This window comes from Crinia signifera, chromosome 11 (genome assembly GCF_055691185.1).
Source record: "Crinia signifera chromosome 11, ASM5569118v1, whole genome shotgun sequence".
NCBI lineage: Eukaryota > Metazoa > Chordata > Amphibia > Anura > Myobatrachidae > Crinia > Crinia signifera.
This window is the reverse complement of record NC_139227.1, coordinates 33,486,355-33,501,685: the sequence shown is the minus strand read 5'-3', so window position 1 is coordinate 33,501,685 and position 15,331 is coordinate 33,486,355. Positions and strand designations below refer to the sequence as shown.

Here is a 15,331-nt window from a genome sequence, read left to right as displayed (position 1 = left end):
TTTGTGTGACAGCACACTATCCATGGGTACAAATAAGAAATATAATTTGTCTGTAAAATACCAGAACCTACCAAATCAGCAATGGATATCTATACCAGGTTGAACTAGATGGATGCAAGTCTTTTTTCAGCCTTACCTACTATGTAACTATGTATGTAACTATCTGTGTGAGAGGGGCCAAACTTGCAAAACTCCGAGGTCAATGTTCCCCCACTCTCTTATAACTCGCGCAGTACGGTCGGTTTGTCCCCTTATTTAATAGCCACACCTTTTACTATGTGATTGTACAATATAGGTGAGTAAGGGGCAGATGTATTAAGCGGCAGCCTTAACAAGAGATAAATGCAGGGATGATAAAGGGCGAGATTCTCTATTACAGAAATGCAGTAAAAACCCCGTTATCTGGGTTTTTACCGCATTTCTGTATTCTCTAACCTCCCTCCGCAGTGTCACCGCTGCGGAGGGAATCGCCAGCAAAAGCTGGCGGTTCCCTGCAGAAGCCTATGGGCTTCTTACCGCAGCGGTGTGTGAGGGATCCGTCACGGATCCCTCCCAGCATGCCCTGCGGCCGGCGCGTCAGTCTGCGCATGCGCAGACGGACTCCCGGGTCATAGACCAGGAAGTCCAGCAACGGCGCTGCATCGCAAGGGACAGCTCTTACCGCAAGAGCTGTCCCTTGCGTTAATGACCGCATATTTTAGAGAATATGCGGTCATTAGAAATGCGGTGGCCGACGAAGAGGGCTGCGGATTTTAGAGAATCCCGCCCCAAAAGAGATAAACGTCCAGCCAATCAGCTCCTTACTGACTTTTTTCAAACACAGCCTGTAACATGGCAGTTAGCAGGTGATTGGCTGGACATTTATCTCTCTTTATCACCCCTGCATTTATCTCTTGTTAAGGCTTCATACATCTGCCCCTAATTCCCTTACTGATGACCCGATTGGTGGTCAAAAGGTCTGGAACAAGATTTAACAATGGAGTACTTACTCCTAAACCAATACTAACTTATGGTTATAGTCTTTGGGTGACTGAAGGGACAGGTTTAGGGCTGTTCGACTACTACAGAATATAACAACACTCTGATACACAGAATCGCCAGCATACCACACTAGATTATTATAGTGTTACTGATCTCTAGGAGGTGTCACGTTGTTACCACTGAGATAATTCTAAGGTAACATTTATTTTGCTGAACGATTCTATTTCCCGGCATAAGCAGGAGACACAGTACAAAGGTCTGCTTTATAGCTGCAGGTCCGTCATCTTAGTTGCCACCTGAAGTACCAGGCACTATGCCACTGGGCACACTATATACAGTCATAACGTAGTAATCAAAGTGCAATAATAAATATAATTCTGCGCTCACCCAGCTCAGGGTACAAACCTTCTTTTTTCATTCCCGCTCGGAAACACTTTCGCAGGCGGCAGTAGCGACATTGGTTTCTCTTGTCTTTGTCTACGATGCATTGTCTGCTGAACCTAGAAGGAGAGAGAGGCACCACAACATTACCATCCCTTGTCACCATTCTATGGTCTAGGAGACTAATAGCAGCTGAGGTCTGATTGGCCGGTCGCTGTAGCATCTACAATTACAATGTATACATCACTGCAATATAGGATTGGCGCTATAGAAATAATAACAGTACAATAGATTATTGAAGAATAATTACATGCACATACCTAATGGCTTAGTTACACAATTATGGGCAGAGGATGGAGGGCCCTGCCTGCAGTTTACATTCTAAATGGGATGTGAAGAGTGGCGGTGCAGAAAAGATATTGGAGGCAAAGGAGGTGGTGGAGAGATTAGCCAATAGGTAGGTGAGGTTTAAGGTTACACTGGATGCAGTGAAGGCCGTCGAACAGTATGATGGGGGCAGATTAGATATTTTATATCAGTGATTTGTAAACAGATCTTCTAAAGTGAACTTATCATCAAACGAACAATTCTGAAGGAAAATGGTAATAATGATTAGGCTCCGCCCACACGGTCGATGTTCTCATAGTTGGGCAAAGCTTTGCAACTGTGCGAAAACGTCTAGAAACACAAAATAAACACAAAGGGTGAGATTTAATAGGATGAGAGATTCAGAAAGTGAGAGATTTGGTGAGAAATCTCCAGTTTTTTTAAAGCGGCAATCATTTACACTGCAAAACCAGTTTGATTTTGAAGTGTAAATGATTGCCGCTTTAAAAACAACTGGAGATTTCTCACCAAATCTCTCACTTTCTGAATTTCTCATCCTATTAAATCTCACCCCATGTGCCTGATTCAGACCCTGACAGAAGTGCGTAACTCCCTATTCTGCGGTTTCTGTGCATGCCTGCGAGATAGAGAGCCCTGAAACTGCGATCACAGGCCATCAGAGGGAGGCAACAATGCAACGGCTGTGTCTGTGGGAGCGGGTCGGACAACCCAGGCCTGCCGGGAAAGCTCGGCATGGCAGTCACCGTTCACTCTATCAGGCGTAATACAGCTGCCCCATTGTTCCATACCAGTCCTGGTGTCTCACTATTATTCTCTCACACACTGTTCCCTTAATGGTTCTAGTGTCTCTCACTGTATCACCATTATTCTCTTACACATTGGGCCCGATTCCAGGCCATTCGCTGGGCTGCAAATTTGCGGCCTGAGCGATTATCAATCAATATGGATCGTAGTGCCCATAGCTTTTTACTGTGCAGCTTGTATGCTGGCCAATTGACAGGTGGCCGGCGTTTGGAGGAGGGCATCTGATGTCAGCGCCGGCCCTGACCTGCACACATTCATTGCAGCGCAGATTAAATCCAGAGCTACTCCGCTGCGTGTGCGCGCACACACAGTGTGGGTGGGGGGGATCTGGGTTGGGGTGGGGGAATGAAAGCAGATGCAGGATGGGGTTCTGTACTGATACGCTGAACATGAGGCGACAGTAAGCTTCCTGCCTGGTATCGCACAACAGTATAATTACCATTTACTCCAGCTGTCATTTAAAGACAATTAAATCTTCACTCATTAACTTTCTGCAGCCAGCTCTAATTAGCACACAATTTACCATGCTAATTAATGGTTTTCTACTATTAAACTATTATATACCATTATATGACAGTGACGGTACAGACTGGGAGCCAAGAGCCTGGAGTCTGCACCCATAATCTCTATCTATTACATTTACTGTGCATTCCAAATAGTGCTCCCAGTGGTGGAAAACCAAAGTATGCTAAATGCGTATGACTAAAAGGCTGCTTATACTACAGAGGAACCTTTACATCAGTGTATGCATCTAGTGACCGGTTACAGTACAGCGGTACCCATACATCAGTGTATGCATCTAGTGACTGGTTACAGTACAGCGGTACCCATACATCAGTGTACCCACCTAGTGACTGGTTACAGTACAGCGGTACCCATACAGTACATCAGTGTATGCATCTAGGGACTGGTTACAGTACAGCGGTACCCATACATCAGTGTAGGCATCTAGTGACCGGTTACAGTACAGCGGTACCCATACATCAGTGTATGCATCTAGTGACCGCTTACAATACAGTGGTACCCATACAGTACATCAGTGTATGCATCTAGTGACTGGTTACCGTACAGCGGTACCCATACATCAGTGTACGCACCTAGTGACTGGTTACAGTACAGAGGTACCTATACATCAGTGTATGCATCTAGTGACCGGTTACAGTACAGCGGTACCCATACAGAACATCTGTGTATGCATCTAGTGACCGGTTACAGTACAGCAGTGTACGTACCTAGTGACTGGTTACAGTACAGAGGTACCTTTACATCAGTGTAGGCATCTAGTGACTGGTTACAGTACAGAGGTACCCATACATCAGTGTACGCACCTAGTGACTGGTTACAGTACAGAGGTACCTATACATCAGTGTATGCATCTAGTGACCGGTTACAGTACAGCGGTACCCATACAGTACATCAGTGTATGCATCTAGTGACCGGTTACAGTACAGCGGTACCCATACATCAGTGTACGTACCTAGTGATTGGTTACAGTACAGCGGTACCTTTACATCAGTGTAGGCATCTAGTGACTGGTTGCAGTACAGCGATACCTATACATCAGTGTATGCATCTAGTGACTGGTTACAGTACAGCGGTACCTATACATCAGTGTAGGCATCTAGTGACTGGTTACAGTACAGTGGTACCTTTACATCAGTGTAGGCATCTAGTGTCTGGTTACAGTACAGTGGTACCTTTACATCAGTGTAGGCATCTAGTGTCTGGTTACAGTACAGCGGTACCTATACATCAGTGTAGGCATCTAGTGTCTGGTTATAGTACAGTCGTACCTTTACATCAGTGTAGGCATCTAGTGACTGGTTGCAGTACAGCGATACCTATACATCAGTGTATGCATCTAGTGACTGGTTACAGTACAGCGGTACCTATACATCAGTGTAGGCATCTAGTGACTGGTTACAGTACAGTGGTACCTATACATCAGTGTAGGCATCTAGTGTCTGGTTATAGTACAGTGGTACCTATACATCAGTGTAGGCATCTAGTGTCTGGTTACAGTACAGTGGTACCTATGCATCAGTGTAGGCATCTAGTGTCTGGTTACAGTACAGTGGTACCTATGCATCAGTGTAGGCATCTAGTGTCTGGTTACAGTACAGTGGTACCTATGCATCAGTGTAGGCATCTAGTGTCTGGTTACAGTATAGCGGAACCTATACATTAGTGTAGGCATCTAGGTGACTGGTTACAGTACAGCGGTACCCATACATCAGTGTATGCATCTAATGGCTGGTTACAGTACAGCGGTACCTATAAAGCTATGTATTACCTGCATGCGTACACGTGATTCTTGCGAACACTTCTCCTGAAGAATCCTTTGCAACCATCACAGCTGGAAGCTCCGTAATGTTTCCCAGTAGCCCGATCTCCACAAATAGCACAGAGAGAGCTGATGCCATTACTTATAGAACCTGGGCTCGCCGACTCCACTGCAACAATTTCTGTGGAGCAAAACAAGCAGCACATAGTAAACACATGGGTGCAAGCACCAGCACACTTATAATCACTTCTCTAACATGGTTACAGTTCAATTTTCAGTCACTAGAATGCTAAGAGCAAGGCAGAGCATTTCAAATTGGCCGACTTCTGCGTCCACGTGATGTGAGTCTCCTGTTACCATTGTGCAGGAAGAGTATCATGTAAAACACGTAGATGTGTGTGAAGTGAAGGCCATGCATCCAACTTTCATGATAAAAATGTATCAATAAAAATATGTGTGTATCTATTCTCTGTATACTATCTATCATAGCCTGCTGGAGCTTGGGGAAGTAGGGGTAGTCTGCAGGAAGGTGGGGGTTAGGCTGAGGGAGAGTGGAGAATTAGAGGTAGCCTGTGGGAGATTGGGGGGTTAGGCTGAGGGAGAGTGGGGAATTAGGGGTAGGCTTCAGGAGGGTGGGTGGTTAGGCTGAGGGAAAGTGGGGAATAAGGGGTAGACTGGGACAGGGAGGGGGGTTACAGTTAGGCTTTAGGCTGAGGGAGAGTGGGGAATTAGGGGTAGACTTCGGGAGGGTGGGAGGTTAGGCTGAGGGAAAGTGGGGAATAAGGGGTAGACTGGGACAGGGAGGGGGGGGTTACAGTTAGGCTTTAGGCTGAGGGAGACTGGGGAATTAGGGGTAGGCTGCAGGAAGGTTAAGCTAAGGGAGATTAGGCTACAGTGGGAGGTTAGAGATAGGCTGTTGTAGGAGTGAGTTATGGTCTGTGGTAGGATTCGCACCCAACCCTTTTGAGACATGTACTGACATATTGGGACTGATTTTGCACACAAACGGCAAGATGTAATAGGATGAGATTTTTAGACTTTTGAGATCTGTTGTCAAAAAATGGCCGAATTCGCCTGTTTTGTGTAATTCGTACATGTAATAGAAGGCGAATTGCTGTGAAAATCGCAAATTTTGAACTGTCGATTTTTTCTCTTCAATTCGCGTACAGATGTTTTCCTATTATAAAATATATAACTCGCAACTGTAGTAGGGTTAGATTTTTGGAAAACGCCTGTTTTTACCGAAAACCACACATTACCATATCTAACAAATCGCACATGTGCATTAATTCCCACATTTTCATGACTAAAATTCACACTTTTTCATGACCATTGTATGCGATGCGATTGACGCAATTTTATAGCGGAAAGTCGCGTTGATCGCATCGCATTGCATGCCTTAAGTTAAGGCATGCAATTAACAATATTGGGTACCCAGATAATACACAAGTACCAAAAAAAATTGCGATTTCTAAACATGCAATTTTGGAACATGACTTAAAATCTCATCCTATTACATCTCGCCCAAAGGACCTTATTCATGCGCAGGCACGTTTCTGTGCAGACGCAGGGTGCATGCACCCACGCAAACTTTCGGTTCGCCGGGTGCACGAACCCTACACAGGAGGGCACAGGCCAACCTCATTAGCATATGGGAACGCCCAGCATTTTATGGGCGTTCCCTTGAGAACACTGGGCGTTCTTAGGCTAATGAGGCCGTGATGGACATGTCAGCCGCACCGCCCTGTCCTCGCACAGGACGCTCGCAGTTTAGATTTACTATAGTGTCTGAACTGCGAGCGCTGGTGAAATAATGAGATGGTCGGCCATGTAAATCATCCATTCGCAGCCGTGCGGGGGGTGGGCGGCGTCTGATGGAATCGCAAGGCTGCAAAATTCGCAGCCTTGTGAGCCAATCATAATAATGTCCAAAGATTCTGTAGTTGCAGACAGCCGAAGAATCTTCATTTACAATGCAGGGGACCATGTGGCAGGAAGCCGTGTCATGCCCTGATTACATGCCAGCTGCTACAACCATCATCAGTGCACCAGCCCCACATTAGGTGCAGGAGTTCTGTCAGATACATGTTACTCTCCATCCCCATACGTGCAAAGCGTTGCGTTACACTTTATTGTCTCCATCCTTGACCGCTTATATGTTCTATACAACTACTTAATGCTATGGATAGTGGTTGTGGCACCACAGGAGACTACAGCCCCACATAACTGATTACAATAGGTTATGCTATGATGGTATAATGCTTTATACTACTCAGGGGTTGTGGGGGATTCTTTTACTACTCTGTGTACATGTCAGTAACGGGTGGTATCACGGCTGTAGTGTCTCTGTTACAGGCTCTACATGTTCTGCTGACGGAGAGAAGCTGAGAATAGGGGAATATCCTGTGTGTAACGTTATCTGCATACTTCAGATTGGCTCCTTAATGGTCCCATAAGACCAGCCCAGTTATCGTGCAAACACGGCCATAAAACTCAGCTAAACCTAGGGACCAAGCACAAATAGTCACTTGCACAACACATGAAACGGTTTCCATGGCCTTGCAGCTTACTGTACTCTGGAACTTTCACCTATTCACCACTGCAGAACCTGGGTTTCACGTATCATTTCACTTTTTCTGAGACTAAACACCCCCCCCCCCCCCCAAAAAAAAAGGCTTATTTCCCATGACTGCGGCCATTAATGAGAGGGAGACCAGAGCGTGTAGTGTTTATGTGTGCTGACATAGAACGTGGATTTAGTCGCAACTCTCTCAATATGTCCATTTTATTCACATGAATAAATCACCTGGGAGCGACAAACTACAAGGCGAGACTGCCCGGCGTATGAATTTGTGCACAAAGCGCTATGGTGCATCCTATGCAGCTTTCCTGGTGTTTGTCTGCTACTATGCTGTGTTTCGCTGCATCTGTGATGCGTAGAAGATGCAAAACTAATAGAAAATGGAAATTATTAACATTAGTTCTCTTATAAATGAACAGCTGCTCAAGCAATATGGTATATAGACACTTGGGGGGGGGGGGGATTATTAAAGCTTATAATAGTGAAAAAAAAAAGAGGTGAAAATTCTATCATTTCTCTATTGCATCCTAGACAATTATAATCTTATTAGTTGCTATGGGCAAAATCACCTCTTTATTTTTAGAAGTTTAAATAAATAAAATGATCTACAGCTGAAGATCCGGGAACTGCAGCCCTGCGCCGCTGAAGCCAGGTATCTATATCTCTCTCTCTCTCGACACTTCCACTGCCTGGCAACTTTGACTATACACCCCCTGTTGCCTAACCATAACTATACACCCCCAACCCCAACAGCCTAGCTCTATCTATACACCCAGCACCCCCACAGCCTAACTAACATCCCCCACCATCCCGCAGCCTAACTATACACCCCCTGTAGCCAATCCCTAGCTATACACCCACCCCCGCAGCCTAACTAGCTATACACTCAGCACCCCCACAGCCTAACTAACATCCCCCACCATCCCGCAGCCTAACTATACACCCCCTTTAGCCCATCCCTAACTATACACCCACCCCCGCAGCCTAAGTAACTATACACCCTGCACCCCCACAGCCTAACTAACTATACACCCTTCACCCCCACAGCCTAACTAACTATACACCCTGCACCCCCACAGCCTAACTAACATCCCCCACCATCCCGCAGCCTAACTATACAACCCCTTTAGCCCATCCCTAACTATACACCCACCCCCGCAGCCTAACTAACTATACACCCTGCACCCCCACATCCTAACTAACTATACACCCTGCACCCCCACAGCCTAACTATACACCCCCTGTAGCCCATCCCTAACTATACATCCCCCCACCCCCGTAGCCTACCTAACTATACACCCCCTGTAGCCCATCCCTAACTATACATCCCCCCACCCCAGTAGCCTACCTAACTATACACCCCCTGTAGCCCATCCCTAACTATACATCCCCCCACCCCCGTAGCCTACCCCTAACTATACATCCCCCCACCCCCGTAGCCTACCTAACTATACACCCTGCACCCCCACAGCCTAACTATATACCCCCCTGTAGCCCAACCCTAAATATACCCCCCCTTTAGCCAAACTATACACCCCCCACAGCCTAACTAACTATACACCCCCACAGCCTTACTATACACCGCCCTGTAGTCCAAACCTAAATATACACACCCCCCTTCAGCCTAACTATACACTCCCCACCCCCACAACCTAACTATACACCCCCCACCACCTAACTAACTATAGACCCCCACCCCCACAGCCGAACTATACACCGCCCTGTAGCCCAAACCTTACTATACACCCCAGCACAGCTATATAATGTTTACAATGTAAAAGGGGCAGTATAGGAGGGGGGCGCCGGAAAATGTTTTGGCTGGGGGTTGCAAAATTTATAGTTACCCCACTGCCTGGTAGTCCAACGCCTTTAAATCCTTAATCAGTTTAGATGCCCTTCTCTAAACCGACTCCAGTTCCATAACATCCTTTTTAAGGTGTGGTGCCCACAAACAACTGTGCACCGCCCGGGTCTTGTAACCCCCAACTGAATGCTCAGAAAGGAGTTCGCTCTTTGCTGAAACATATCCCCTTTTCAAACAGAATTTGAAATTCCCGAGTGAAGCAGTTCCTCCCGTGAATTTCAGGAAATACATTTTCTGTATGAAAGGGTCAATCCGGATCTTAAACTTCAGGTCTCCGACTCAGCAAATGACCAGGGTCGGAGACCCGCAGTTAAGGATCCGGGTTGACAGTCACTTTCACACAGGCGAAAACCCTGTGTAACTGAGAGAAATTTAGACCCGGAGATCTGCTCTTCTGTGTGAATGGGAGTCTGACAGCACACGGCCAAATAACTCAGCGCATCAAATGCTGGGTAATTGCCGGGCTATTTGGCCGCGGCGCTCTGAAAATGGTATTACTCAAGTTTCCCTGGAGTGTGCGTGTGTGGTTATATATTGTTCTGTGTGTACAAATACTACAAAGAAGAATGGACTATAATGCATAGACCAGCTGCATGTGTGCCCGCCACCAGACGTATGCACAGTGTCCTATACATATAGCAAGGCACTTCCCATGAAAGCTGAAGAACATTATGTCACAGAGCATTTGCCTGTAATTAATGTGGGCAGAACATTGTCTGTAGTTTGGAGACTCTGCCTAAGATGGCGTGGGCTTCATCTGGTGCCCCGCCTCCTCCCCAGACCCAATGATATACTGGTACAAGTAATGTAAATGTCCCCAGCATGTGTGCGCCTATAGTTATTCGACTCTGCGTCAGGGCAGGACATACCAGATTACCGTTCTACAGTATGTTCAATGCTAAATCATATGTAGGCGCTATATAACTAATGAATAATAATGAGTGTAAGCTGCCATATTGCTTTCTTGGCCAAGGTAAAAAGAAATCATACTGTACATAGACTTTCAAGAAACAGCACCCCTAGTGGCCATATAATCATGGTAAAAACACAAAGACCAGGCTATAATGATGGAACAATGCAGCTGACATTTTGGGGGAAATTTACTAATATGGATTCGTAAAAAATAGGTGTATTCGTAGGCAGAAATACACCTATTTTTTACACATTTGTATTTTCGGGATTTACTATCCCGAAAATACAACAATTCGTATTCCTAAAGATGGCACATTCGTATTTGTATTTACAAATACGAATGTCTACACCATCGATAGAATACGACAGGAATCACCATTCAAAAGAATGGTGGTTCCTGATGTACTAAGCAGCCGTATTGATAATACGGCTGCTAATTGGTGTAAAACAGGCACGAAAATACGACAGGAAAATACACCTTGATTGTCCTGTCGTATTTGCTTTAAGCCTGCACGAATCAGTCAGATCCGTGCAGGCTTTAGTGTAAAAAAATAGAAAAAATAAATAAATATTAAAAAAAAAACAGCGTGGGGTCCCCCCCACAGCCGTAACCAGCACCAGGCTGGAAGAGCCGGGGCCGGTAATTAAAAATCAGGGAACCTGACAAATAGGGTTTCCCCGATTTTTAACAACCAGCCCCAGGCTCCAGGTCCGGGGCTGGTTCCCAGGAGCCGACTTTCCTGGCTCCTGATTGGCCAGAATTCATTCTGAGTACAGACGCCGAGGAGGAAGGATCTCTGCGGCTCTGACAGTCGGGGAGCTTGCCGGAGTCGCCGGCAGCTTGAAGAAGAAGCAAGAAGATGGAAGAAGAAGGAAGAAGCCCTGGACTACGTCGGATCAAGCCAGAAGAACTTCCATGGAGGACCTGGGTGAGTAGGATTTCCTTCCACAGGTCCACCATGGATTTCTTCGGACCCCGGACCGGACGCCGACATGAAGATCGACATGGTGAAGAATGCCGACATGGATCCGGAACCAGGAAAAGGCACCGGATCAAGACTCTGGGACCTACCTACGGGATCAAGATAGGTAAGTATCAGTGTGTGTGTAATGTATGTATTAAACTTTTATTTTTCAGGTGTCAGTGTGTATTTATTTAACAATTTTTTTTACTGTGGAACTACAAGTGCCAGCGGGCCCTTTAATGCCCCGCAGGCTGGGACTTGTGGTTCTCCAAGTCCCAGCTTGCGGGGGAGGCTTGCTGGGACTCATAGTTCCACAGTTTAAAACAATAGTTTATTCTTCATTTTTTTTACACCAAGATCAGCCCGATGGCCACCGCACAGGGCCACCGGGGACAGCACCAGGCTTCAGCCTGGTCAGGTAAGTCCTGGAGGGGGGACCCCTTTATTGTAGGGGTCCCAACTCCCCCAGGGCCCCTGGCCAGGCTGACCGGTCAGGGGGTTAATGCTTTGGCCGGGGGGACTTGTATAAAAAGTCCCCCCCCGGCTGTGGCATTACCCTGCTGGCTGGTTTGGCCTGGGGCTGGTTCTTAAAATACGGGGGACCCCTAGTCATTTTGTCCCCCGTATTTTGGGAACCAGCCACGGACCTGGAGCCTGGGGCTGGTTGTTAAAAATCGGGGAACCCCTATTTGTCGGGTTCCCTGATTTTTAATTACCGGCCCCGGCTCTTTCAGCCTGGTGCTGGTTACAGCTGTGGGGTGGACCCCACGCTGTTTTTTTTTTCTATTTTTTTTTTTTTACACACTGCAGCCTGCACGGATCTGACTGATCCGTGCAGACTGCCAGAAAAATTCGTATTAGCGGCCAGCTAATACGAATTCCTACGACATTGGAGGGTTACAAAGCAGTCGTATATGACTGCTTTGTAAATCCCCCTCCGAAACACGACTTTGCATACGACTGAAACATGCAGTCGTAGGGAAAATACTAATACGAAAAACTAGGTTTTTCATATTAGTAAATTTCCCCCTTTATTTCAACCGAAGGTTCCTTTAATAAAAAAAAAAAAAATCTTTATTGTTTACTTGCTCCTCCTCCTAGAGCCTATTCTTAACCTATTTATTTATTGAGAATGTATTTAAATGTGTACAGACAATTAAATAATGTTTTAGTTACATAAATACAATAATGGACTTTATAGCTCCAATAAAAGTGGAATATTAACTAAATCATTCAGTGGTGGCCAATGTTAAAATACATGCTGCGGTAATACAGGATTAACAGACATGATGAAGTCATTTCCGACACAGCATGTGGCACAAAACTCCTGTATGTGTATACATATATACAGTGCTTGAAGTGGAAATTTTAAAGTGGGGGTGTGGAAAAAGGGGGCTTGATCACTGGAAAAGGGCCGTGGTCACATTGTCAGATACACATGCCCCCACAGTGCCGGCTATGGCCCCACAGTGCCAATAAGTATACCCCTACAGTGCCAACAAGTATGCCTTCACAGTGCCAACAATGCCCCCACAGTGCTAACAAGTATGCCCCCCACAGTGCCAGCAAGTATGCCCCCACAGTGCCAATAAGTATGCCCCCACAGTGCCAGGTGTTCCCCAGCAGCAGCACACTCACCATTGTTGCTGCTGCTGCCGCTGGGGAGAGAACTGAGTCGGCACCGCTGCTTCCCTTTTCAGGGGAGGAGAGCACAGCACACCACGTGTCTCTCCTTCCCCTCACTTCCTTGTGGCTGCGCCGTCCGCCAATCAAAGCTTGCGGGCCAGCTCCTGATTGTCTGCCAGCCCGCGAGCTCTGATTGGCAGGCGCCGCAGTCACAGGGACACACAGTTAGGGGTAGGAGAGACGAAAAAATGCTCTCTCCTAACCTCAGGGCGCATAATGGAGGGGCGGGCGGGTGGCGGAGGTAAAGGCAGTGTGCAGACACTAGTCTGCACACTCCTATTACTTAAAAGAATTACTTCGACCACTGCATATATAATATATATATATATATATATATATATACACACATACAGAGTACCACAACACTCGCCATCCCTGCGAATGGGGTGCAAACAGCACTCGCCATTCCCAGGTTGGGGTGAAAGTGGCCTGTGACCACATGCTCTAATAAATACAAATACAGGGACTCAACACTCTCCATAATGAACTAACTCACCTTAGTATACAATTAATCAAATAAATAATGGGGTTTTAGTTCATGAATTGATCAATGCATTTAAGCTTGCAGCCCATCGCCAAGGGACCCCATTTCACTGCAAGTCCTACACTAGCAATTTTTTCTCAAGAGCCTGCCAACTGCTGACACATCATAGCTAAAGTCGACATGTGCTTTTTCCTGGTTTAAAGCTCACCTGCCAAGTGCCTTATGGCTTTTAAAGATGAGGCAGTCACCTAACACAACACCTGACTTAGAATTAAAGGGGCAGCTGTAACAGGTTACAGATAAATCAGCTCATCTGGGGTGAAAGAGAAAGCTATGATCACAGTAACAAAGGTTAATAAAAATTAACCCACATATATACACACATACAGAGTACCACAACACTCGCCATCCCTGCGAATGGGGTGCAAACAGCACTCGCCATTCCCAGGTTGGGGTGAAAGTGGCCTGTGACCACATGCTCTAATAAATACAAATACAGGGACTCAACACTCTCCATAATGAACTAACTCACCTTAGTATACAATTAATCAAATAAATAATGGGGTTTTAGTTCATGAATTGATCAATGCATTTAAGCTTGCAGCCCATCGCCAAGGGACCCCATTTCACTGCAAGTCCTACACTAGCAATTTTTTCTCAAGAGCCTGCCAACTGCTGACACATCATAGCTAAAGTCGACATGTGCTTTTTCCTGGTTTAAAGCTCACCTGCCAGGAAAAAGCACATGTCGACTTTAGCTATGATGTGTCAGCAGTTGGCAGGCTCTTGAGAAAAAATTGCTAGTGTAGGACTTGCAGTGAAATGGGGTCCCTTGGCGATGGGCTGCAAGCTTAAATGCATTGATCAATTCATGAACTAAAACCCCATTATTTATTTGATTAATTGTATACTAAGGTGAGTTAGTTCATTATGGAGAGTGTTGAGTCCCTGTATTTGTATTTATTAGAGCATGTGGTCACAGGCCACTTTCACCCCAACCTGGGAATGGCGAGTGCTGTTTGCACCCCATTCGCAGGGATGGCGAGTGTTGTGGTACTCTGTATGTGTGTATATATGTGGGTTAATTTTTATTAACCTTTGTTACTGTGATCATAGCTTTCTCTTTCACCCCAGATGAGCTGATTTATCTGTAACCTGTTACAGCTGCCCCTTTAATTCTAAGTCAGGTGTTGTGTTAGGTGACTGCCTCATCTTTAAAAGCCATAAGGCACTTGGCAGGTGAGCTTTAAACCAGGAAAAAGCACATGTCGACTTTAGCTATGATGTGTCAGCAGTTGGCAGGCTCTTGAGAAAAAATTGCTAGTGTAGGACTTGCAGTGAAATGGGGTCCCTTGGCGATGGGCTGCAAGCTTAAATGCATTGATCAATTCATGAACTAAAACCCCATTATTTATTTGATTAATTGTATACTAAGGTGAGTTAGTTCATTATGGAGAGTGTTGAGTCCCTGTATTTGTATTTATTAGAGCATGTGGTCACAGGCCACTTTCACCCCAACCTGGGAATGGCGAGTGCTGTTTGCACCCCATTCGCAGGGATGGCGAGTGTTGTGGTACTCTGTATGTGTGTATATATGTGGGTTAATTTTTATTAACCTTTGTTACTGTGATCATAGCTTTCTCTTTCACCCCAGATGAGCTGATTTATCTGTAACCTGTTACAGCTGCCCCTTTAATTCTAAGTCAGGTGTTGTGTTAGGTGACTGCCTCATCTTTAAAAGCCATAAGGCACTTGGCAGGTGAGCTTTAAACCAGGAAAAAGCACATGTCGACTTTAGCTATGATGTGTCAGCAGTTGGCAGGCTCTTGAGAAAAAATTGCTAGTGTAGGACTTGCAGTGAAATGGGGTCCCTTGGCGATGGGCTGCAAGCTTAAATGCATTGATCAATTCATGAACTAAAACCCCATTATTTATTTGATTAATTGTATACTAAGGTGAGTTAGTTCATTATGGAGAGTGTTGAGTCCCTGTATTTGTATATATATATATACACATATATTTTCTCTCAAACAGACCAAAA

At 45.7% G+C, this 15,331-nt stretch overlaps 1 protein-coding gene across 4 annotated transcripts in view; it reads right to left on the bottom strand.

Annotated features, from left to right (window-relative positions):
- Window positions 1-15,331, bottom strand: part of LOC146045434 (hepatocyte nuclear factor 4-beta-like) — a 71,814-nt gene that overhangs the window by 24,050 nt on the left and 32,433 nt on the right. For 3 of the 4 annotated variants that reach the window (XM_083164241.1, XM_083164240.1, XM_083164238.1), the window contains exons 2-3: window positions 4,808-4,979; window positions 1,369-1,481 (exon numbers count right to left, since the gene is read on the bottom strand). In XM_083164241.1, coding sequence (XP_083020367.1) covers window positions 1,369-1,481; window positions 4,808-4,979 — 285 coding nt within the window. The remainder of the gene's footprint in view (window positions 1-1,368; window positions 1,482-4,807; window positions 4,980-15,331) is intronic. The other variant, XM_083164239.1, reaches the window with a different exon arrangement.